This window comes from Drosophila elegans, unplaced genomic scaffold (assembly GCF_018152505.1).
Source record: "Drosophila elegans isolate 14027-0461.03 unplaced genomic scaffold, ASM1815250v1 contig_814, whole genome shotgun sequence".
Taxonomy (NCBI): domain Eukaryota; kingdom Metazoa; phylum Arthropoda; class Insecta; order Diptera; family Drosophilidae; genus Drosophila; species Drosophila elegans.
This window is the reverse complement of record NW_024546167.1, coordinates 17,968,486-17,994,543: the sequence shown is the minus strand read 5'-3', so window position 1 is coordinate 17,994,543 and position 26,058 is coordinate 17,968,486. Positions and strand designations below refer to the sequence as shown.

At 40.2% G+C, this 26,058-nt stretch overlaps 2 protein-coding genes across 2 annotated transcripts; one reads left to right on the top strand and one right to left on the bottom strand.

Moving 5' to 3' along the window:
- The first annotated feature begins 377 nt into the window (after positions 1-377).
- LOC108147903 lies at positions 378-984 on the top strand. The gene has a single exon (XM_017274663.1). It carries the CDS (start codon positions 378-380, stop codon positions 855-857), a length of 480 nt encoding a protein of 159 aa, XP_017130152.1. The 3' UTR covers positions 858-984.
- Positions 985-1,066: 82 nt separating this feature from the next.
- On the bottom strand, positions 1,067-25,896 carry LOC108147974 (ets DNA-binding protein pokkuri). Its single transcript, XM_017274780.2, has 4 exons — positions 24,882-25,896; positions 4,065-5,344; positions 3,185-3,998; positions 1,067-3,120 (listed from the first exon to the last, which is right to left on the bottom strand). Exons 2-4 carry the CDS (start codon positions 5,251-5,253, stop codon positions 2,865-2,867), a joined length of 2,259 nt encoding a protein of 752 aa, XP_017130269.1. The 5' UTR covers positions 5,254-5,344; positions 24,882-25,896; the 3' UTR covers positions 1,067-2,864.
- Positions 25,897-26,058: the final 162 nt, after the last annotated feature.

The following is a 26,058-nucleotide window of genomic DNA, read 5'->3' as shown; positions in this document are numbered from 1 at the left end:
TTAATAAGGTTTTTAGGAGGCACATTTACTTATTATTCGTGTTAAAATATATTTAAAGATTCTGAGAATTCTTAAGGAATTCCCCAACGACTCAGTCTAATAAAGCAGCCATCTGTCTTGTAAAGGATTGCACCTGGCTTATTAGGGTAAAGCAGATTAGCGGCCAATATGAGGGAGAACAACTCAAGGATCTGAAATTCGCGAAATACTACAGGTAAAATCCGAAAAGAAGAGTTACCTATTAGGTCAACTGGGATTACCGGCCAATTGGTAGGTAGAACTTCAGAGTGGATAACCCTCAATCAGGTAAATCTCTGATCTATATAAAGCTGGTAATGAACTTAGCAGGACATCAGTTCCTTGTCGACTCTCCAATCATGAAGTACAAACGGATGTTGAACAAACGCAAGCAAGCGACTCCTTCGCCAGTGAGGGAATCCGAAGTGGAAGATGTGTCTGCGGCTCATAATCACAGTGCCTTGGAGCTGGAGGCTGCTGCAGCACTCCTCTTGCTGCGCTACCAATACGATCGCCAGGCCTGCAACAATATCATATCCTACACCGATTCCTGTTCGCCAACTCCTCCGCCTGCAGTGGCTGACAACACAACGCCAAAGGATCAGACGGTTAGGCCACCAGTCGCCAGTCAGCCGCTAAAGAAACGCTCTATACCATCGCACATCCTGCGAAGATCCTTGACACCGGCCAAATCCGAGAGTTCGGTGAGCAATAAATCAATAACCAAGGCCAAAACAAGGTTTTCCTTGCCAAACAATGAACGCACATGCAACAAGTCCCTGCTGAAATCCTGCAGAAACATGATTCGCGAGTTCCTGGACAATCAGGAGCTCATTTAAGAACAAGCAACAGCCTTCTGAAATATCCAGTTAATGATATACGATTTTTAAAATAAGCGCACTAAATAAGTTTAAGATTTAAGAAATCTTTCCAATGATTTGTATACCGATTTAATGCATGAATTTGTAAAAACAATATTTTAATTAAATTCAATTTTAAATCAATACCCAACCGATAACAACAAATTCGATCCTTAGGATCTCTCGGATTTCACTTTTCAATTTATTTATTGCATATAAATTTGTTTCGCTTTTTTTTTATACATATATAAATTATGTATTGATCAAAAGATAAAGTTTTCAATGGAAGAACAGGTATTGTGGCGACACTAGAGTGCTAATTATTAGCTATTGGCGGTGTATAAACTTAAGGCGTACGAAAAACAAATAGAAAATTATCTTTACCATATAGATCTACACAATAATTAATAATTACAGTTGCGCTACAGGCTAAATGTATGAACGTGCATTGATGATGATATCTCTCCCTCCATAACTCGATTCGTTTTGTTTAATATAATTAATAAAGTGCTTCAAAATGTACATTTTCTATTTTTTCATTGTTCTTAGCGGGTGAGTGGGTTTGTGGGTGGTGGTGGGTGGTGTGTGGTGTGTGGGTGGTAAGATCGTAAGCGTTTTACAAACTAAAGTTGTTAATGCTTAAATGAACACCTTCATTTGTTGCAACTGCTGCTGGGCTGCCATTTAATTGCAGCCGCTTAAGCTAACGTAAAAATAATATAATAATAAAAATGATAATAATAGAAAACTAAAGTGTATACATATATGCTTGTGTGTATCATCATTGCTATATAAAAATGGAAGCCAATGTTTTTTTTTTATAATGTTTATAATGTATGTGTGTGTGTTTTCTTTTTTTTTTTGTTGCAGTGTATCTAGGGCTAGGGGCTCAATTGAAATTGAATTTTGAAAGCTCTCTTTTCAGGCTGATCTTGAAGAAAGAGCAGGCCCATCCTTGAATAAAGGATCACTGAAACTGTTTCAGTTTCGCTTTTTGGAACTGCTCTTCTTTCGCAAACATTCAGCCAATGTGAATCAAAGATAATTCTGTTGTTGTTATCACAAAGAAATCAATTTGCCTTGTTGTATACAAAAAACTCTTTCTATTCCGATTTGTATTGTATATTAATTAACAATTTCGACAACAATTCAAATTTCATATTTCCTTCACTTTTTCGTTCGATTTTAACAATGTTTGTTGGTTTTTTGTTTTGTTTTTTGTTTTCATAAATTTGAAACCATTGTTGAGGCAACATTTGTAAAGCTCAAAGGTGGCAACACTTACGGTCTAAGCTACTGGCTACTTTTTACTCCTTAATCGCTACTCATTACTCGTACTCGTATGATTGATGTGTGTGAACGCTTATGGATAGGTATTTCGTTTTTGTTTTTTTTTTTTTTTTGTTTGTTTGATAAATGTAGAAATTGGCACATAATCGAAGGCTGCGCTGCGCCGGCTCAAGAAATCTACTTACAACAACGAAATTACATGCACACTGCTTTCCCTTAGCTTAGCTTAATAAATACGCTTGATGTAGAAAATATATATGTATGTATGATTGTGTGTGTTGTTAATGCAGATGTGATTTCTATATACAGAAAGTCGGGTCGGATCATATTTTACAAATGTGAAAGCGAAAAGTAAGAATGGGAAAAATTTGAATTTATAAATTGAATATTGAATATCAATTTTGTATATTTAAAGAAGAATAGTGCTAACGCTTTCATGTTAAAGTTCTAGGAAATAGCTTCAAATTCTTCACAAATTACTTTCAACTTCTTCATTTTGTTGGTTTTCTATTTTAAACGACCCCATCCTAACCGAAAGGCATAGGCATCCAGATCTATATCCAGCAGGGTTTCTGTCTATAAGTCTGTGCGTTTGTTGTGCTGCTGGTCCCATTTCACTTAGCTCAGGTAATGTTGTGTGTTAAGGAGGGGTGAGGATAAGGGATGGATGATTGTCACAGGAAGCTGCTCCTCCGCCTACTGCCGCATATGCCGGAAGGAGTCCTCCGACTCGCCACCATTGCATTCGCTGTCCATGGGCACGGACTGGGCCTGCTGCTCACTGGCCTGATCCATGGGCCTGGGTGAGCTGCTGCTGGCACTGGTCTGCTGTTGCTGTTGCTGCTGCTGGTCATCCGGCTTGGGGGATTGCTCTGCTGGCGATGGAGCACCCTGGTGATCGTATGAGCGTATGAGCTTGATGGTCGTCAGGCCGTCAGCATTGCGAATGAGTCTGCAGAGCAATAGTTTGGCTATATTACTCTGTATAAAATTAAATTAGAAGACAATCCACTTACGGATAGCAATCCTCGTTGCTGGGCGCATTGCTTTTGCTGCTCACACTCAGATCCGTGGGCTTTAGATCCTCGCCAGCACTTTCCGATCCCGAGCCGGAGCCATTCTCCAGCTTCAGTGGGTGGAACTGGAACTTATCCGGGCCGCCGCCGACAGCGGATGGGGTATTCAAGGCAGGGGAATTGGGTGGCGGACCAGCTGCCGCCGCCGAAAGGTAGTGGAAGGCTCCATTGATCGCATGCATGAAGAGCGGCGATGTGGGTGGTGGACCATAGGCCGCAGCGGCAGCTGCTGCCACCGCTGCAACGGCGGGCAGACTCATGGGGCCATTCCGCGAGGCGGGACGCTGGGGCGATTGCTGCTGCTGCTGCTGCTGCTGTGCTTGTTGCTGCTGCTGGGTGCTCCAATTCTGGCAGCCGGCAGCAGGACTTCCAGGCGCCTGATTGCTGCCACCCTGTGGCATGGACGATCCACCGGCGCCGCCGCCGCCGCCATTCGCTGGCGTGGTTTGCCGCAGCAGAGATATATTCTTGATGTTCTTCAGTTCCGTGGGATTGCGCAGAAACTGATAGCAATGTCGCTCGCCCTGCACCTTGCGCAGTATGTTAACCCTGTAGTAATAGCGCAGGGCACGCGACATCTTGTCGTAGTTCATGGACAGATGATTCTTCTGGATGCCCCACAGTTTGGCCAGACCGGCGGGATCGACAATCTTGAAGACTCCCGTATCGCGGCACTTCCAGGCTATCAGATCGCTGTACTTCTGGTTGCGATCGTTCAGCAGCTGTTGCAAAAAGTCCCACAACAGGCGACCATCTAAAAATGATAAATAGATACCTGAGTTAGTAACTGTTTTCAAATGTTTTCGTATTGCAAACTTACTTGTATTGGGCTCTGAGTTTTCGGGAAAGAACTCCCGCTTGGCTTTGTACATATAACTGGGTGTGGTTGGTGCCGAAATGGATCCTCCAGCTGGGGCCACCACTGGCCCAGCAGTATTGTCCAGTGTCAGCTTTTGGGGCAACTGTTGTTGCTGCTGCTGCTGCTGTTGCTGTTGCGCCAACTGTTGCTGCTGTGCCTGGGCTGCTGCTGCTGCAGCCACTGCAGCTGCCTGTTGCTGCTGCTGCTGTTGTTGCTGCTGTTGCGACCAGGAGTTCACAAAACTATTCGTCAGCTGTTGCGTCCAGTTCGGCTTGATATCCTTCAGTATGGGTGTGCCCGGCGGACTGGCCGTGCTGTAGGGCAGCGAACCGGCTGGCAACTTTCCCACTCCGCCGCCATTGGACTCAGCGTACTCCTCCTCGGAATCGGAGTGATTACTGCTGGCACTGCTTATGCCCTTCATGGGCATTATGTTGGGCTGGGAGCCATTGCTGCCCGTGCTGCTGGCACTCGACGATGCGGGATTGCTGCTGCTGCTGCTTGGGGCTCCTGCAGCCGATGCTCCTGCTCCACCATTGGCCACGCCTCCGTTTTGGTAAGGTGCCTGCGGTGGACTACTCGCCTGGGAGTCCACTGAGGGCGGGGGACTCAGCGTCACAGAGTTGGGTGCCATAAAATGATGACCAGCCAGCCCATGGGCCGAACTGTGAAAGGGACTGTTCTCCGGCGGAGCATTCAACGGGGGCCACGTGGGCGTCGGCGGATGACTGTGCGGCGACAGGGGATAACGACTGGTGGGCGTCACTGGACTATTGGGCAGATGCCACTGCATCATGTGTGACTCTATGATCAACATCTGCAGCACATTGTGTAGCACATCGCCGGCCCCCGGACACCGGTGGCCAAAGTCAGCCCGTGTCAGCAGGCACAGCGCCTTGCCGTTCATCTGGAAGAGATCAAAGTCGAGCTTGGGGAGATCGAATTCGCGGACGCAGAACCGCAGGAAGACGAGCACATCCTCGCGGCTCCAGAGGCGCGGATCGGAGGGCAGGGAGGGCGGCAGCTGGGTCTTCAGTTCCGCCAGCTGGCTGGACGGAGCCGGGGGGCAGCGCCAGAGCACATCGCTCCAGATGTTGGGATTCAGCGAGTTCAACGATAACTGTACTGGGAGCATTTTCATTTTGGACATGCAGCCACAGTGTGTAAGGAAGTGTCCTGGTCAGCGGATCCGATTCAGTGGGTCAGTGGGAGCCACTTTAATTGCCTTCAATTGGGGTTATCTAAAAGGTAATAAGAAGAAAAGGAAGTAAGTAAGGATATTCCATTGTGGTGTCACTTAAAGTTGCATAGGAATTCAATCAAAGTTTGTAGCCAAAATCAAAAGATCGCATCATTTTGTATAACTGGTGCAATAATATTTAAATGATATTGTCCATCAATGTTATTATTAAGATATAGCTGAATTGATTGTAATCAGATATTTTTGGATTACTGATGCGATGCTATTCGAAAAAGAATATCTATCAATTGTTTTATTAAGATCATGATTTATTGGTGTATAACAGAACTTATTGTTTCATTTGCTGTAAATTGTGAGATTTAATAAAATATATATTTATCTTTTTTAAGACTCACATTTGTTTGAGAATCATACATATAACAAAAAAATTTAATGCGTCATAAATAATTTCCATCTATAATTATTTTGCTTCCAAAAACTCTTCTGTTTACTTTTTTTGAAGTATTACTAGATTGCTTTTAAAGTGTTAAAAATGTTAATGCATTTCTTTTTATATTTGGGAAAATGTTCTTTAACTTTTGCATTGAACTCAAGTAATATTTTTTGAGAAAACATTTTCTAACGAATCTTTTTTGTTTGAGTTATCCATCTATCATCATTTTGCAGACAAAACTCTTTTGTTCACTTATTTTAAAAGATGTTTTTCAAAAGTTGCATACACACTTATTTAATTTTTAGTAACCCACATCGTACATTATTTGGAGAAAACATTTTTTAGCGAAACTTTTTTGTTTGTTTTATGCACTTGGTAAGGTAAATCAGATATGGAAAACTACCAAAGATTCTGGCATGGATGCCAAACACACACACACGTTTCCTCTGGCGGTTCGAAGTTCACTACTGAGAAATCACCATCATTGCAAAGGATGTGGCCAATGTATGTTGTTGATCACTCGACAACACACTTCCGCCAGCGAAATATCTGAGCGGACACATCACCTAGTCGAGGAGCAGTGGGATATAGTGATCCCGCTCCCAGACGCCACACATACCGATCCGATCCGATCCGTTCCGAAACCGATTCGATCCGATCCGATCCGTCGAATGGGAGCGAGCGGGAGAGCGACACTCAGACAGACATTCGCATTCCAACCAAATCAGATTTCTTCATAATCGTCGCGGGGCAGCCGATGGATGGAATAAACAAATAATATATCTCTACTCGGATGCCGACGCAAGAATAACAAAAACAACAGCAGCCGATCTATTTGTCTGTTTGTGAGTGTGATTTGTGTGATCGTGTTGTACAGCGATATACAGGCGATATACAGCGGACTAGGGCCAGCGCATCCGAACTCTACTTGGCAAAGTGTCGGCGGGATCTCGGTCTCGATCTCGGAGAGCGGTGAGCGTGACTCACTGGCAGAGGCATCGACAGCGGCAGCGGCAGCGGCAGAGGCGTCGCAGTCGCAGTCGAGGATCAAGCAGAGGCAGAGCACTCTGGACCGGACCTCTTTCTCTCTTTCTCCGTATCTCTCCTCTTCTCTCCGCTCAGCGGGCATCTTCGGAGGCAGTGGCAGTGGCAGCGGCAGCGGCAGCAACACACCCCCGCAGCGACCGCGGCGGAGGCAGACAAGAGGAAAAAGAGCAAGAAGAGAGGAAGAAGATCGTTCCAAAAAAAAAAAAACGAGGTTCAAACACAACGAACTAGTGAATGCGCTACACAAAGAAAAAATGGACAGCCAAACCCAGAAAACTAAATTCCTGAAGTTCAGGAATTTAAGGCATAATTGAGGAAAAATGGGTTTAAAGATGAGCCAATTAGAGTTAAAGTTATATAAATTTAATTAAATTATTACGTCGATCATGAAGACTTTATTTTTCTAAAATTATTACTTAGCGACCATTGCCATAAGCCCCATAAGGTTTTACCGCTTTCATATCCGGATGGTTGCCTACAATTCACACCTTAAGCAAAAGAAATTCATAAATATAAATTTTCACCAACCTTGGTATCAATTTCACTTCCGGAAGATATTTTTGAAAGTTTAATTAGAGGTCGCCGTAAAATAAAAATAAATCTTTAGGAAGTACAAATAAAAACAAAACAGGAAATTAAAATAACAATAAATTCTCATTGACTCACTATTTGCCCAATTAAAATACTTTCTTGGAAATAGAATTAAATTCAATTAATTGACCCACAAATTAGAGCATTTCTCAGTCGTCAATGTCTCTATCGCCTGAAGCTTTTTAATTGTAAATTTCTCAATATGGTAATTTCCACCAAAAATGTGTGATCTCTTGGGGTGTATGGGTGTGCATGGGCGGCAGTACACTGCCATTCCGGATGTGTACAAACCGAACGCAGACACACAAAAACCGAAAGACGTATACACACACATGGCGTTGCGGTGATCAGTTGCTGTAAAGATTTCAACATAAGCAAATGTATTGATGGCACCGACAGAAGGGGTTAAGAGGGGGGGCATCGGGGGAGCGGCCGAGTCGAACGTCTCTCGAAACTTGAAAGCCGTGCCCATTGCCCACTCTCGATCTTGCTGCAGCAGCAAACGGAAGTGCACATTCCAAACAGAAAACCCGTTTCCAAAAGCAGCAGCCAGAGAAGCGGGAGTGGGACGGGCATGGGTAAGGGGATGGGGATGGGAGCAACCCGGGTTGGAGAAAGACGCTGCCGATGGGGCAACTAATAAATCCGCCAGTGGGTAAAGAGAGCAGCAAGTCCCAGTCGGTGGATCGAGATGATGATTTAGAGTCGGGGAGCATGAGGAAAAGGAGTAACATCAGCCAATCGAGGGGCACCCTGTATACAGCTAAAGTAAGCTAGTAAGTGGCAGGAAATTCTCCAAAAGCTAAGCATAAATAGGATACCACACCGAAAACAACAAGATCCAGGGGACCACTTCTCAATTTAATTAAAAAAAATAAATCTTTGCACATTTTTTATTTTAAAGGAACAAACCAACAGTGATTGAAAATCCTTAAACAACAAATTGTTTTCAAAACCAAACAATCGAAAAAATATTGACTCAAAATATATAAAAAACTTTAAAAGTAACCCCTTTGATCTAATTTATTATTATCTTAATTAAAATATTTAGTTAATCTGCAAAAGTTTTCCATCCTAATAGAACTATTACCTTAACCTGGGCTGTATTTATTCCCACATATAGCCGGATCAGACATTTTCGCTGCACACATGTTCAGATTTATCTCACATCTTGCCCCGACTCGACTGTCTTGTGCTCTCCCGAAAGAAACTTCCTCATTCTCCGGGAAGCGCTTTCAACAAGTGAGCAGCAAGTCGAGAGCGCCAGAAAAGGGAGGGAGGGAAGAATATAAAATATTTGTGATGTCGGTGGGGTGTGGGGAAAGAAGGGGATGATGATGAGGATGATAATAATCGCCTTGAATATTTTATTGTGCATGTACATGGCTTAGAGGGGGTCTATCTGATCCACAACCGATCCGATCTATTTGTTTTTTGAAGAGAGCTAGAGGTAAACGCTGATGCCCCGCTGTTGATTGTGCACACTCCACATACAGACAAACTCACAGTAAAAACGATCCTACGTGTTATTTCGGTTGCCGCAACACATGGTTGAGTTTTCACTAAAATAAAATCATATATTCTAGTGCACACATGTTCCGCAGCACCAGCAGCAAAAGCAACAGCAACACAAAATAAATAAACATTCGGCTAAAAGTTGGAGTCGGTGGCACGTAGTAAAATGACAAATGAATGCTCATCAGCCAGATACGAAAACAACAATAAGGAAGGCAGGGCAGCAGCCCAGGAAGAAGCAGAGTTGGGGAAGTACACTGCGAAAAAAAATGCTCTCATACATTCCCAATGCTACAGTATCACAACATTTCATATAATTAAAGAAGGACGTCCTAATTTGAGGAAGAAAATTGTAATTGGCGCCCAATGTGGGATCTTGCTTTCAAACCTACAAAATCTGAATAGACCCTAGATTTTAGATGTCGAAAAAAGTACAAGTATATTTCTGTAAGTGGAAAAACGTTGAGCAGAGGCATCATCGTCTCACGCACGCAATAAGAGTATAAAGAATATTTCTAAATCTTGACACAGGAGGCGCGGCAGAGAAAAATCCAAAATGAGCAGCATTCAGTCACCTCTCTCTCTGAGATTCTGATTTTACCTCTCCTTCTGACACAACTCGAAATCGACTCAGGCACACAGGTAGTTCAAAATCGGAGGTGAGGTATGCGAACGATCTCGAACCGGTTTCAACGGAAATTACAAACGAAAATTATAAAACGATCAGTTTAGAAATGAAAGAAAAAAAAAAGAAATAAATGCCAGGGGGAGTGGAAGGAAAGCTGGAAAACCAAATACAAGCAAATGGGTTAAAAGAATTTCATGGGTTTTTTTTTACGAGTATTTGCAATGTTTCCGTTTTTGGCGATGAAAAAGAGTGAGAGGAGGAGGTTCTTTCGTGTGTGGGATCGTGGGATCGGAAATGCTAGAAAATGGGACATGGGAGATCTGAACGGCGGATAAGGAAGTCGAGGAGGTAAGACTTTCTATAGAAAAGAATGGAAAGGATTATGGGACAGCAATCAGATAAAACTAAATAAAACGTTTATACCAGCTGGGATTTTAGCACTGTTATCCCTATCTACTGTATGAAATCTTTGACAAAGCATTTAAGTTTGATTAATCATTCTCTGTTAACAAATTCTGTTTTTCTTTCCTTTTTAGTCTGTTTTTTTTTTTATTTCTTAGAAACTTTTTTATTAACAAGTGATGTGTGTCTTCCAGCTTGTATTTCACTTATAATCTTATACTATAGTATTTCCCTATCGCTTAGCCCCCTAAGATGACACTCGACTGGCATTTTTGATCGGCACTCCTAGACGCAGCTGGAATTCCAGCATGCAAGTGAATCACCCGAGTGCCAGGGCCGGAGTTAAACGTTAATGAGTAATTTCCGCAGGCGCATCCTCTCCTCATCGGAACCCCCGCCACGCCTCCCCGCCCCTTTGGCCAAGCCAGCACACACTGTGTGCATCAAGTGCTGCGCGGCAAGAATGATGGGAAAATAAGAAAAATCTGATAGCCAGAAAAGACGGGAAAAAGGAACCCGAAGAGAGACAGAAGCGACAGCAGCCATGGCGCATTAAGATTAACGGCTCAACGCTCGATCGAAAGGAAGGTGCAAGAAGGAAAGAATCAGGGGATGCTGTCTCCTTTTCTACACTAAGAATATTTTTAAAAAGATATTAAGAGGTTTATATCTTTGATCTTAGTTGCCACTTTAACATTCATATACGATTTTTTCATACGATTTTTTCATATATATTGTATATGCTATACAATACAATATGTATTTAATAAACAAGAAATTTAAAATCAATTTTAAGGTGAAAGTAATAATCATTGACTTTATGAAAGTTATTTTTTATCTTTTTTAAGGACCTATTAATTTTTCTCAGTGTGATGATCAGGTAGATGAGCAGCAATGAGGAAATGCGTCCGTCCTTCCCCTACCTGATGTGCACTTTGCTTTACATCTTGTAGGACTTCTTGGAAACCCGGCTACGGATCTGTTCGAAACCCATCAAAGAATGGAATGAAGTAACTGAAGGGAAGAATGACGAGGCATGGGCATGTGGTGCCTATGGTGGTGGTGCTTATGGTGGTGCTGTTGCTGTCGTTGACATTTGATCTCTTTTATGAGGTCTTCCTTGTGCGAGCTCAAGTGCAGCATCGTTTGTGTTTATCTCTTCTTTTCTGTTGTTGCTGGCTGGTGTTTTTGGTCTGGCCCTAAATCAACCCCTAAAGCCAAGGGATTTGACCCTAGTCCGCAAATTGTCTGTAATTCAATGAGTTTACTTGGGGGTCCCAGTTCGATTCATATTGATCGTGGTAGATAAAATATGTTCTTTTGATGGCTATATTGTAAGGAAATCTGGGGTAGCTACATAATAAAGGAGCCTCAATTTAAGGCAAGCAATCCCTACAAAGAATACTAAAAGGATTTTTTGGTATAAAGAAGTTTCAATGTATCGTAAAGAGTATAGGTTTTATAATTAGTAAACAAAGAAAATATCAAAATTCAAGATAATTTTTTTAACAAAGAAATGTTTGTATGTGTCTTGCCGATAATTGACTCTATAAATTTCAATGCAATTTCAAGCTAAGCATTGAACATATTTTAAAAGAACGAATTTCATTAAAGTAAAATGCAGCTATGTGGTAATCAATAAACTATGATTAATAAGTTCACTTAAGATTCGAGTTCAAGTTGTTTCTACGGTTAGGTGTTTACATTTCGCACGTGTATTTGAGCTTTCAGATATTGCCATATATGTGTGTGTGCTCGCTCATATCAAATACTCAATTAATAAGCATAAAAAAAGATATTCAAAATTCGAAATAGCTAAGTCAACGACCTGCTTTGCCTTTATAACTGCTCAGCGCGCAACGCTCGTCGTCGTCGTATATTTAAGAAACAGCAACAACGACGCTCGTAACTCTTGATTTACCTTAACCCCCCAATGTCCCACCGTCCCTTTTTCCACCTCCACTTATAGACGGTGGTGCTGAGCGTGCATAACAAGCGCGTGAGCGTATCGTGTTTGCTATTTGTGTTTGCCTTTGCTTTGCTGTATTGGTATATTGGTACCCCTCACCTATACGAGAAAAAAGTTTAAAAAAAAGCAAATAAAAAACGCCAATTCCGGGTTCTTCTTCGCAACAAAAAGTCGAAATAAATATATATATAGAAAGAGCGTACGAAGAAGCGGAGAAACAAAACCAAATGTCTGCGGTTCATTTTCTGTCTAGATCGTCAGTTTATATGTGCTCAGCTTAAAGCGCCGTAAGCACTTTTCTTTTGTTTTATTGTTATTTCTTCGGCTTCTTTTTTTTTTGGAGCAAACCCCTCAAACAACAAGGGAAGCTCAAAGCTCAAGTTCAGGCAAATCAATCATCGTTACGCACTTTTTGAGAAGCTTAAAACCCAAGCCCGATTTCAAATCAGTCCCAGACGAAAAGCCTTGCGGTGCCTATAAATTAAAAATTAAAAAAGAAAGGAGAGCCACAGGCATTCCATTCCACCTAACACTTTATAGCTCATTATAATACAGTGGTCTCAAGAATATAAGAAGTTCTATTATAGAGGCAAACTTCGCTCAATATAAATAAATAAATGAGATCAAAGGCTACAAATAGCCAACGTCTACTGATGCTTGAAATGTGGTTCTCTCTTAAATCAATTTCCATAAAATATATACTCATACTTGTGAAAATTACAAATCTAAATCATTTCTAGCACTGTAGGTTTCTCTTTTGATCAGGCGACAAGATCTGGCCAACATTAAAATCTTCCTCTTCCAAAGCTTTAGCTTCGAGCTCTTTTGTTTTGCTCGACCAAAAAAAAAAGAGGGGTGTAAAAAAATACAAACGACATGGGGAGATCTACAGCTGCTGGAGGCGTTACGTGACGTGTTTGTTCTAATGTAGCTCAAACCTCGGTTTCAAGTCGATGTTTTTTTTGTTTTTTTTATTTCTACCTTTTTTTTGTAAACTCTTTCTTGCTGCCTCATTGTTCATCTTTATATGCTCCTCGGGTCTCGAGAGAGAGAGGAAGCGAGATGGCCTGCTCAATGATATCAAACGTTCGATAACCTTTTCGGTATTTTTTGTTATTTTATAAATATGCAAACTCAAACCACAACAACACAAAAAAAAAAAAACACACACACACTTCTCTTCTATGCTGATCATTCTCATGACTAGAGAGATATCCGACTTCATGATGAGCATTGGAACAATCGGAAAACAAAGGGCGCAAAAGCACAGCATCATCATTATGATCATTATCATAATGCTTATGATCGAATCGGTAGCTAACTACCTAGAAATAAAAATAAAAAAAACCTACAGAACGAGAAGAAGAAAGATGCTAGAGATCTTTAGTCAGATATTCCATTTCCATACGATGGATGAGTTCATCAAACGCCCAGACAAGAGTTCAAAATCATTCTAGTTTTTGTTCGAAGGAGGGGATTGATGGTGGGGGGTTATAGATGCACAGAAAGAAACGGAATTTTCTATGGAAATCTACATTAATACATTTAATGGGGAAAGCTTCATAAAAACCGAAGACTTCAACATCAGAAATACAAAAATGGTTTCCTCTCTTTACTTTTTCCAAGTGTACTGATGGTGTTTGCTGGCGAGGAGCTGGATACTCATAGACCTAGACCGCATCAACCGCATCATTTGTGCCCATTACATTCAATTAGTCGCATCTGTGTTTTTGTTTCAACTCTTTGCGATTTTCTCGCACTTGCATCAATCTTCTCCGCCCCCTTCCTCGCTACCATCCTAACTTAATAAGGCAGTCATCAGCAGCATCATCATCATCATCATCATTGTTGGACTGCTGCCGCCTGCAGCAAGAACTTAATGTTTGCCTCGTTTGGGGGTTGCCAAGCTGGCGGGGATTGCAAAAAAAAAAAAAAAGGGAAGCAATAGCGGGCAGTGGACATCTCATGTGCGTCTCCTCTGGCTTGGGGTCGGGGTCATTGCGGGTTCAATTGAGTTGGTTGACATAAGTTGCTTCCGTGTTTGAAGACCACAAAATACTCGCAAATAGAGTGTAGATTGAACCATTAAGACAAAGGGGTAGAAGCAAGAAATTAACAGTAAGTGAATAGAAAGACTTGGGTATCCAAGTAATTAATACCTATTCAACCTTCCTCGAAAGAATAAATGTTAATTAATTTAAATAACCAAACTTGCAATACTCATTTCCTAATCCCCGATCTTAAAAGGTATGTTTATTCACGGAATCCTAAGTTAAATACTTTATAATGCCATAAGTAAACATTTCCGAAGATCATCACTGAACCACCCACAAGCCACCCATCAACACAATCTTCACCAACTTAAGAACACTAAAAGAACCTTGTCCATCAAACTGATAAGATCCCCATTCGCAGACCCAGTACCAGTAACAGTACCAATTCCTATTCCAGTTCTAAATCCCGTCCTCGGAACACACCTGCTGCGGTGGCCTTTTGGCGCTTCACATGGCGATATATATCTGTAAACTAGGATTACTTGTTGTCTTAGGTGTCGCTGGCTCTGATAAAGACCAACACAAAAATAGACAGAGCACATAAAAGATACAACATGTTCCGCTATCCGTCGTCGCACACTTCCACCATAATGTTTATATGTATTATGAAATGTTTACGATTTGCTTGAGTTTCAGTAAGTTTATAACAAATATGCCCCCCTCCGCAGATAAGATAACGCATAGATACATAGAGCAATCTGAGTTGAGTTGACTTGACTAGACTTGAGTCTTTCGACTCTCCCCTTCACTTCTTATTGCTTGAGACTTCCCACCGAAGAAAGACTTTTAGCGACTTCCTGCTTCGGTGGTTCGACTATTGATCAGCCTGATCTTCCAGCTTCCTGTGGGCAATTAGATTGTAGTCCGGCAAAAAAAAAGCAACCTAACTACAACGATTCAGCTAGCTAAGCCACTTACACTGCGGAAAAAGTTTATTTTGTTGATAAATAAGAAGTTACCATTTCTGATGATAGATATTGGCTACTATTTAAAACCTTAAGACCAACTAGTATTAGGAATATTAATGTTAGAATATCTAATTCTACAATTTTCTTTGGTTTCATTATCTTTTCCACTTTCAAGATCATATTCTTGATCTTAAAACGAATTTTTCTGTGTGCAATACTTGATCGTCCGGCTATTTTTTTATATTTTGTTTTCTGCACACAATCTGGTCGGGCATCTAAACCGGTAGTTAGTATTTGCACTAGTAATCAAGCACATACATAGCTAACATCTAGGCATGCATGGCGAAGCCGCTTCCTTCTCCTCTTTCCCGCATTCGGAGCCAAAGAACTTTGACGATCGCGCGCTTCGCATCTTAATTACAGAGGAGAACGGGCAGAAAAAAATAGCAAAGAAAAAAACAAAGCCGAGAGCTGCTAGCTGCTAGCTGTTAGCTACTAGCCCGCCAAACCTGAATTGTAAAAACGTTCTAAACGAACTGAACTCAACCCAACCGAACCAAACTGAACTTAACTGAGCTGAACTGTGTGTGGAACGTTTTAAGCGTCGTCGTCGTGGAAAGACACTTAATAAATGCGGAAGCGGATGTTCAAGCTACAGCAAAGTAGAAACAGAGAGACGCTGACGCTTGTCTATAATCACAATCAGGTTCCAAGACGCAGGGAACAGGGAAATGCAAAAATAAAAAATCGTATACTATAAAGAATAAGTGCGCGCGTAAGTTAATACCATCATCCGTCGTCTACAGGTTGTAAACATCTACAAAGGCAAGGAAATGCCAAGTTCGGAGAAGAGCAGCAGGAAGAATTGTTTATCAATTGCATGAGAAGTCATCATCAACATCATGACCATCGTTCCACTTCCTCCGACAATTCGATAGTGGGAATCAAGAGTATATAATCACGGATGATATGTAATACACAAGCTAATGTTTTATAGCATGTTCAGGAAATTGGCCCATATCTTTTAAACGAACCAGAAGTGGTTTTGAGGAAAAGGGCGTCACACGAATTATTGATTAAGTGAAGAGCATTGCAAATATCATAAAAACGCGGTGTTCGAAACGGAACCGGATTACAGATAAGACGATAAAACAACTTTCAATTGAACAGCGCAGTAAATTATATTTAAGGAGATTAAAAAGAGTTAAACTGCGGAAAAAGTTTGTAAACAAAGCAGAATAAAATAAGTTAAATAAAAACCCCATTTTTTAATAGTTTATTCATTCTTTCAAAGGCTGGATTAGTCAGCTTAAATATTCTAATGACCTTGCTCCAAAATAGCTTTATAAGAATTATATCATCTTTAGCTTAGCTTTCTGTTTTAATTTGTTTTAAATGATTAAATCCCAGTTGTTAACTGAGAATACCAGACTCTGTGGAAACGACATAAAGTTTTTTGACTTCCTGAACCTATAGACTCATAATCATGGAATCAAGGAAACGTGTAGTATCAATCAATTGCATTCAAAGTACTTTATGCATTTCCTCAAGTGTTACAACCAATTTGATTTCGGTTTCCAACCGGAATTTACCGACTGCACTTCAATAGTTTGGCTTATTACTTTTGTTATTTTAAGAGAGCTGATTAGCGGGTGAGCGCGTGTTTTGAAAAGGCTTCTCCAGATATTGTTTCTACACCAACTCACACAATAGCGATGATAATTGTACATATATATAAATATATACGAATAAATATGTATATATATGTATAGTAGGGGGACGAACGGCGAAAGCTTGATAAGCACGGACAATGGCATGAGAGTGAGTGTGGGCACAATAATAATAAACAATTGCTGGCTATGCCGCAAGTTGCTCTTAAGTAGCCACTAAAACGTGGCAAACCGACCTAATGAGATAAAAAATACCCACAACACACACTCAAGAATACCTAGAATCCGGCAATCCAAGAACTAACAATTGTAATAGACAGAGCCCTCTAAGATCTGGGGATCTCTTGAGGTTGCTGCGCATTGCCGCCGGCCAAGAACTCATTTAAGCTGCTGCTAATTATGAATTTGGCGACAATGGTGGAAGAAGGAGAGTAGAGTGCCCCATCTGCTGCTGTTTCCAGCTCCTTCAACAACATCATTGCGCTACGTGCTGTTCGTGTCAATTTTGTTGTTTGTTTTAATTCGTGTTTGCCTTACTTGGAAAATTATAATATAATCTCCTGCTTGACTTGGACCCCATCTCATCCCCCTCTCATTTGTGGGTTCATCTCATCTGGCCCGAGGGTATTTTTCGAGGCTGTCGTTTCATTTGACACTTGGTCCGCAGACATGGCGGCATTCGCTTGAAAATTTCTCAACTGTAATTCCAGTATTAATAAAACAATTTCGTGTTAGGTGCTGCTCGAGATGAGGACTAGGAAGAGGATTCCCTGCCCCTTGAACAGAGACAACTGACTTCCTTGAGTTGGAAAACAGAGAACTTTCAAGTGGTCTTTGATGTGAGATGAGTTTTTAGGAAACTCATTTCTGACTTATAAGATGGCTAGGCTCAGTAAATATTTATTTAGAGCTTTGGTTATCCTTAAAAAATTTTCTGATGTTTTCCGAGTACTCACATGTTTTCGAGAAGAATAACAATGACTTTATCTTAAGACTTCATACCAAATTATTTAATTACCTGAAAATAAAGTGAAGAAATACCATCGTTAAAAAATGTATATCAATCAATGTATATCAATCAGATATATTTTAAAGTCCAAATTCCCATAGATCCCCTATTTGAAATGATCCCATTTTACCCCGTTCGACCTTAAAAACTAAACCATAATAACACTGAGTGGTTCTCCCATTGCGTGAACGCATTTTGAAGTGCTGCCCTGACCAAAGGAGCCATAAAATAATCTCCAAACTCGTATCTCTGCGTATCAAGGTGTAAATAATTGAACAGGCCAATATTCTCGGGCCGTGGAAAGCAGCAACAACAACTGCAATCATTATAATAACACTTGTGAATACCATGCGATATGATTAAACAAAACAAAAAGCAACAAAAAAATGCCAAAAATAAAAACGAAATACTTTCGTTATGCTGCTTCTTTTCTTGCGGTTGTACGTGTGCCGAAAAAAGAACTATGTATGCACGTAATAAAAAATAAATAAATAATGCAAGAAAAAACAAAAAAAGGAGAATAATAGTAAATGTGACATGGATTGCGACTGATTACTGTATCAATTAAGACCAAAAAAAACAAACACCTCCCTCTTGCTGCTCCACCCACTGGAACCCAAAGCAAAAGCGTAAATTTTTGTACTGGCGTCATTTCCGGTTCCCCAAAACCCCTACCACCCCCCTCAAGTGTCCAACATTCTCTATCGTAAACACATTTTGGCACCTCCTCGCAGACCGCCCCTTAGATTGCTTCCTTTTCACCTGCCCAAACCAACCGCCACCCCTTTTCCCACCGTGCTGCTTTTTCCAGTTGCCTTATCAGCGGGCAAAACGACCAACGACTGATTATACAAAAGCACACACCTGTTTGCACATACAAAATACTACCACTTACTCTGCGTCCCGAGACACCGAATTTCGGGGGTCGTTATCTATACTATCGGCGTCCAAATCAAATTGATTTATGAAAGATTTGCCAAAATTCGATTTAAAAACAAAGTATATAAAATGGGAAATTCCTATGGACATGGGAAAAAAAACATTTATGAAATCTAAGGTATGTTATGTTACAACTGAAAATAAGTTATATATCAATTTTCTTTACAAACTATGTTCCTTTTTATTACTGTTATGTATAACTTTTAAAATGGTAGACATTTTTCGCAAATTAGAAACGTCCTTAAAAACAACCTACTATTGTGCATTTGTAGTACATAATTCTTTGCAAGTGTGGCACAATAAATAGCTTAAATTTCCTCTTCGCTGCCCGCTGAGTTTTGAAGTAGGAAAATCGAAGGATGACGATGAGGAACCTCAGCTGCTGCATTGTTCTCAGTGGAGAGCCAGCTGTGCCGACCCGCCCCCCGGCTTCACGTCTCTTCCTTCTTCCGCCTTTTGAATGCAATTTCCTTGAAGTGCCAAATGCCAAAACTTCATTGTGCGTTTTGTTTCCCGGGTCAAGTCGAGGGGTCGATTTAGGTCGGGATCGTATCAAGCTGGTTGCCAGGGGTCGTGAGAGGTTCCAGAGACTGAGAGGTTCGAGAGTGACAATTATGGCCTGGGGACCACCCACAAAGTGGCGAACCTGTTCCGCTTTCAGCTCAATTCATTGTTGTAGGTTCAACAGGTAGGTCAAAGGTGAGGGTTGCAGGGGTAAGAGTTCGTGTTCCTACAGGTAGTGGTTACCATTCTTCTTTTTTCCCGTTCCCGTTACCATTTCATATAATTACAGTGAGGAAAAATTGGCAATTAATATTTGTAATTTAGGGTTGTTTATTTGAAATTCATTTGTGGTATTATCTGTCTGTAAAGTAGATAATAGGATTCCATAAAATGAATTTCATTATTTGGAAATAAGCATTTTTAAAGAAAGATTTTTTTCTGGGATTTATACAACTCTAATGGAAAACTTAGGCTGGTTTTCTAAATAATTTGTTTTCAATAAATAATTTTCATATACAAATTTAATCCGTTTTATTTCTTTCTTTTAAAACTTTTTTTCTTAAGGGTTTTTCGATTTTGTTTTCCATTTGTTATTTATCGGTTCCGAACAGTTACAGTTACCTTTTATCTTTGATAAAGACTGTAATGGACAATAGTCGGTAACTGTGCCGTAGTTAGGGTCGCTTCAAGTATCTCTTGTTGCCAGGCAGGGGGTATTGTCTAGTGGGTTATAAAACTTGGGTGTGTAGCTCTCCGTACCCCCGTACTGTCTGCATTTTTCCTTGTTTCTCCGTGCCTCTGGTTTTATCTCATTCGATAGTCAAGCGTTACGGATACTTCCTTTTTGGCGTTACGCCATCAGCCTTAGCTAGGTGCACCCAAAACTGTTACGTTATCCACCACGCAATTTCCCAACTCCCCTACAACCCCCTCAACTTCTCCCATGGGAGTTCAATAAGAAGAAAGAAGGAAAATTACCTAATTGTTGCATCGACAGACGACGACTTAAATGCGACTTTCCACAACATTACTCCACTTCTTGCTTGATGTACTTTTGCCCCCCTTTTGCCACCCACTAACCCCCGCCCCCCCATTTTTTTAGCCTCCTTCCCCCTTTTACGTATGTGTGCCAAAAGGAAAATGTGCCACAAACTGCAAAATGCGGCGAATATTTGTGTGTTTGCTTTTTCTGTTTGTTGCTTCGCTTCGTTCGCTTCTTCTCCCTCAACCCCTCTATTTCTCTCCCGCTCCCACTCTTTGTAGTTAGATAATAGCAAGTCACCGTTAAAGCACCAAAGTCGAGTTGAGCGGAGTATTATAAGTCAAGCAAGACTTCCTATATTTTGAAACACGTTACGTTCGTAACATAATTCACACAACAGGTTACTCAGACAGTCGAAAGAGACGGGTAGAGAGTTGCTAGCGCTAGAGATAGAGACAGTGATAGCAAGCCAGCTCTGGCTACAACAACAACAATTACGCTAGTGGAGTAATACGAGTATTAGTGTACTATGTTTTAGTGGGTTTTCGGTGCGGGCAGAAATTGGGAAACATGGGGAAATGATGATCGTGAGAAAAGATTGCGGGAAATTGTCAGAAGTGCAAGATGAATGGATCGCCAGTTGGGTGGAGATCGATGTGAAAAGATGCAAGTGCAGAACTTAGAGATTAGATCTAAAAGTTGCGGAAATAAATTTAAATGTAGGATAAAGTCAGTACAAACTTCCTTTAAAATAGATTTACATATGATTTTATAGAGTTTTAAATAACGATAATACAAGTTCAGCTACCCCTTTATGCAATTTAATCGTATCTATTGTTTAGATATTTTTTTAAGGCTTAAAAGTTTGTAAGACTGCGATTCACAATCCATTTACAAGTCCTTAAAAACTAACAATAGCATTATAATTTTTTAACCGTCAACTGTCTACTTTCATTTTATCATGAAATTATCAAACAAAAATGCAAGTTCTCGGAAATGACTGGATAAAATAGTGATTCAAAGTTTGATCAGTTCTAAGCATGATCTCATTGGTATGGCTATAGATGCCCACTGTGCACTGACATCCTTAATGGCAAATTTAAAAACGCAAAACCTCAACTGTTGCCAGGTAGGGAAGTGGAGTGTATATTTTACCGCTTTTAATGGCAAATTCGCACGATCGTTGATTGGAGTGTTGTTGTTTTTGTTGTTGCTGCTGCTTTTCTCGCCTGCCTTTTGCACTACTTTCTTTATTTCTTTTAGCGAATTTGAGACGCGACGTAATGGAAGCTGGCAGCATTTATGGCAAATTCAGGTTAGTGTGATTTCGTTGCACTATAAAATAATAAATGGGTTACAATGGGATGTATAGTACGCACAAGTGGTTCCCTCGCTCGCCGCTTTATAAAATGCAAATGCACAGAAACAGCAACCAACAATAGCAACATCTGCTGGGCGATAACAACAACTTATGTTTGTGTGGATATGTTATAATGCATCTCCGTGTATGTATGTAAATGTGTGGCATTTGTATTGAATGCAAGCTTCCGCATGCAGGTTACAACAACAAAAACAAGAAAAAAAAAAGAGATGCAACAAATGCAAGCGAAATTCAAAGAAAAAAGGAAGCGAAATGGCAAGAAAAAGAAGAAAAACTTTAGAACCAGTGGCCCCAGCAATAGGAAAAACAAAGCCCACAACAAAATGCATTTGCTTTATCAGTGTGTGAGTGTGCTGGCGACATTCTTGAGGCCTTAACCCTTAAGTGATAAAAAATGGGGTTGTGGTTGCCATATCTTTTAAAACTGTTTTTTTTTTAATAAAATTTTGGAATAATAAAAACCAAATGTGATCAACATTAAATTAGAATAAACATATGTACATATGTATAGTGAATCATTAAAACTTTAATCAGATTTTATCCACGAAATGGTTATCCCTTCCGAAGAAGTTGTCATGTCTTTTTTTTCTGCTTGTTTTTATTTGATTTTTAAAACAAACTACGAAAAAAAGAGAGCGAGACGTACACATACTCATGCACTTTTTGCTTGTTCGGCATTTTGTGTTAATATCTCAGTCGTCTTAAGGCGTTTTTTATTGTTGTTTTTGCTGCTGCTTGGCGTTTTCTTCCTCTTTCTTTCATTATTTTGCCGCCGCTTATACTTTTTGTATTTTGTATTTTTTTGTCTTGGCTGTGATTTGCACGTGTGAGTGTGAGTGAGTCAGTTGCTGGGCAAATGTGTGTGTGCGAGGGAATAGGTCGATGTTTTCTTGCTCCATCACCCTCCCTCTCTTCCCCACGATCAACAGTTTTTATACCTGTTTGCTCTGCTCCTCCACCTTCCTCTTTTTCTTGTGATCGTCTCTCCCTCTCCCGCTTACACTTTTGACCCGCTCTCTCGCTTCCGTGCACTTGCCGTGCTCTTTCTCTTACGTCGTTTGTCTTTCCCCACACACACATTCACCCAATCCCCATTACGTTGTTTTTTTTTGTTGGGAGCAATGCGGAAGTGAATTTAATTTATTGTATTTACGCTGCTTTTGCTGCTTTTCTGCCGCCGGCTGGTCACCAGGCCAAGTCTCTCGGGGGGGGCGGGGGTAGCAAATGGGGTGGCAAGTGGGGCGGCAAAGGGGCCGAGAAAGAGAGAACCAGGAAAGGAAAACTGACAAGCAAAATCGCAGCTTCTACAAGTTTTATTTCGTTTTCCGCTAATTGAAGAGAAAAATTGTTTATTTAAAAAAAAACAGATCTTAATAAATTCGAACTTACAGTCATATGCAGGTAAAAAGGTAATAAACTGAATAATGTGGTTTTGGGGATATGGCATTGTAAAAAAGATTTCTTATTTTTTAGTTCTCTTTAATGACAAATTGAGTGACAAAACTTTTATTTGCCAACTGGACTTTTTCATATTTAAATAAAATAACATATATTTTTTGTAGTTAATATTTAAAATTATTATCCAATAATTATTTACTAATAAGGTAAACGAAGCCTTACAAAAAAATATTTATGAGAGATTTAGTTTTGTTGATTTAATTAACAAAGTCTTCTTCGTAGCAATGAAACCTATTTTCCTATTTCTTAGATCTATTTTTCTGCCCCCTATTGTTTGTATGTTTGTTTTGTACATAATAAACTTTATTGGCGAGAATTCTGCTCTCATCTAAAAAAAAATATAAAATAACGGAGGTGGCGCACGATCAGGTGTGTGTCTAGTTCGCACCCCCCGCCTCACCCCCTGAAAACCCATATATACTTATGCCATATATCTGCGGCAGAAGCAGGAACTGTTTGGCTGATTTGTTCGACGTCGTCGGTCGGCAAAGGCAAATAAATAAACACATTTCTACTGGCTGTTTTCCTTTTTTTTTATTTTTTGATATGTATGTATGTACGTTTATATGACTGTGCGAGTACGAGTATGAGTATTTCTTTTCGCCATAGCGCCTCGGCGATAAGATTTCGCTGACGTGAGCCAGAGTCGCCGGAGTCACCCTAATTGGAGCTCAACGCTCTGCTTTTGTTTCACTTCACTTCCATAGAAAAGTGCATGCAACAAGAGACTCGTGAACCGAACCGAGAACCATTCGAATGCCCGGTTCTATAACATATAGCATACCGATATGCAGACCAAGACATGCACTCGATAATTACCGCTTTTAAAGTCGGAAAACTCGGGACTAGCCAGTATACATATGTGATGCAACAGGCGTCACCAATGCACCATAGGTACCGTAACACGTAGTGAAATACGAATAGGAAAAGCTGTTTTCCAAGTGAATCGATCTTGTTTGTATCATAGAATGCAAAGAAATCAGTCAAGCGTGCAATGCATACAATACAACTCGAATTGGAAGAGAAATTACTATCATAGCTTATTATTAGAATATGTTACTTAGTTCAAGTTTCTGGTATTCACAAGTCAACAGTATTGTTTAAATTAAGGTAATTTTTATAGGAGAATTATAGAATTTTTAAGATCCTTATTAATTACCAGTTGTTCTTAAATACATAAGTACCTAATAATAATCCAAGATAAAACAAAATATATCAGATAACCAAGATATTTATTAAAGTATAAAACCACTCCCAACATCTCCATAAAATTGTAACTCTTCATGTTTAGACAAGCCCTAATGAAAATGCCACAATCAGATCCTCAAAAACAACATGCAAATAAATTAAACAAAAACCTTAGATAAACCGTTGTCGCTGAGTCTTCCAAATATAACCCCAAGCTATCTTCTTACACGTGTAGATCCGACCAATTGTTGACCTCAACCGGAGACCAAAAACTCAAACATTGTAAGACGTTGTGTGCGGCGAAGTGGGGAAGTCATATTTAGCAGATAACCAAAAGCAGATTAAGGTGGAGCAATTATTTATCAGCTGCTCAGACAAGACAGTTTTCTGTTTTCATGACCATTGTGACGTAGTGATGGGGAATACATACACCAAAAGATAGTGTTTTAACAATTTCGTAATAAAGCAAAGATGGCTATGGCTGTTAGCACTGATTAAAAGACAAAATCCTTTAATGGTTTTGTTGTTGTTCATGTTAAAGTTTATTCCAAAAGAATTTGTATAATTTCTTTGTTCGTGGTTATATAACTTAATGTCTTTATATAGAGATATTTGACTTTGTGAAATGGTTAAGAACTGAGTTGATTATTCTTATAGGAACCTCAATTTAGGGATAAGAAAAACCTATAAAAATATAACAGTTTAATTTTTAAAAATTTACCAAGTCGAGAAACTTTTTTTAGGACTTAGAAATTTAGATAATGAAAATATTGGTTGTTATATGAAAGTAATTTTAAAGGTATTGGATTTTAATTTCGGGGTAAGATAAGTTTAATTCTACCTTTAAATCAATGAAGATAAATCCATTGGACTGGTGTAATATTTGATCACTGTCTCACCTGTTTGCTCCACTGTGCACTGTGGTGACGTACTGTAAGACTGATTTTGTCTGTTTGCGCTTCGATTCTTGAGCTTTTTTTTAGCGACAGAAGCAACGCGGAAGCGGATATTATGTCCAGATCCCAGAATGCTTTAGCTTTTTGTTTCGCTTTGTTTTTGCTGTTGTCGCTGGTTAATTCGATGGGTTTCTTGTTGTTATCTGCTGATGACGAAGAGGGCGTCGCGCCAAGTGGCCATTGTTGTTGTTTCTTTTTTTAAGGGGGCGGTAAGTGGGCGGTGGTTGTTGGTGCTTTTTGGGGCTAATCCTGGCTCTCTGTTTTTGTTTTCGTTTCGTTTGCTGCGACGAATGCGAGCCGCAAAGAGGAGCAAATAAAAAGGCGAAGCCGAGAACACACAAGTCAAAATGTTTCTACTTCCGCCGCATCACCAACACCAACATACACACACACACAAACACACACTTAAAGACACTCACGCGATGCACTTGCACTCTGTCGTTTTGTTCGTGTATTTCTTGTTGTTGTACTTAAGCATTTCCTCTTTCGTCTTCCTATTCACTTTTGCTTGCACTTCTTGTTGCGTTTGTTGTTGTTGTTGCTGTTGTCGCTCTTGTTTATTTCTTATTTCCGTTTCGCGCACACCAACACACTTGCACTTGCGGGAAAACACACAGCAAAGCGAACGAAACAAGCGTTAAATATTTTCCAACACCGCGCACGAGTTAAATTCTATTAATTGCGAATTAATCAATTTAAATCATATTAGTTTGGCTTTACAGCAGAAGTCAGTAGCTCTCTGGAGCGACACTTGGAGAGAGATCTTCAAATTTGAAATTTGAGTTTTAATTTGAAACGACCGAATGGCCCTTTCCAATACTGATCCCTGGTTGACCGCAACCCGCTCAAACTTAACGCAAATCAAAGAAAAAGAAAAGCCATGGCAAGTTAAGTTCTCCGTTTGCTTAGCCTTTGAACACACTTTGAGCACACGTCCGCCTCCCACGACAAATTTTTTTCGTTTGAATTTCGTCGTTTGCTTAGCCGTCTGTTCGCATTCGAAACGTAACGAGATGGGAGAGAATTAAAAGACGTAGGCCAACGTAGCGTCTCTCTCAGCAAAAATGTTAAAAATTTACGTTTTCTTAACAGAAATGTTAAAGATATGATAGCTTAACAG

What these genes read in the sequence shown, in the direction of transcription:
- LOC108147974 (XM_017274780.2), bottom strand. Translation starts at nt 5,253, where the DNA reads ATGTCCAAAATGAAAATGCTCCCAGTACAGTTATCGTTGAACTCGCTG. An exon ending in AAACTCAGAGCCCAATACAA is followed by an intron (nt 3,999 to 4,064) that starts GTAAGTTTGCAA and finishes TATCATTTTTAG; the next exon opens with ATGGTCGCCTGTTGTGGGAC. An exon ending in AGCAACGAGGATTGCTATCC is followed by an intron (nt 3,121 to 3,184) that starts GTAAGTGGATTG and finishes ATTGCTCTGCAG; the next exon opens with ACTCATTCGCAATGCTGACG.
- LOC108147903 (XM_017274663.1), top strand. Translation starts at nt 378, where the DNA reads ATGAAGTACAAACGGATGTTGAACAAACGCAAGCAAGCGACTCCTTCG.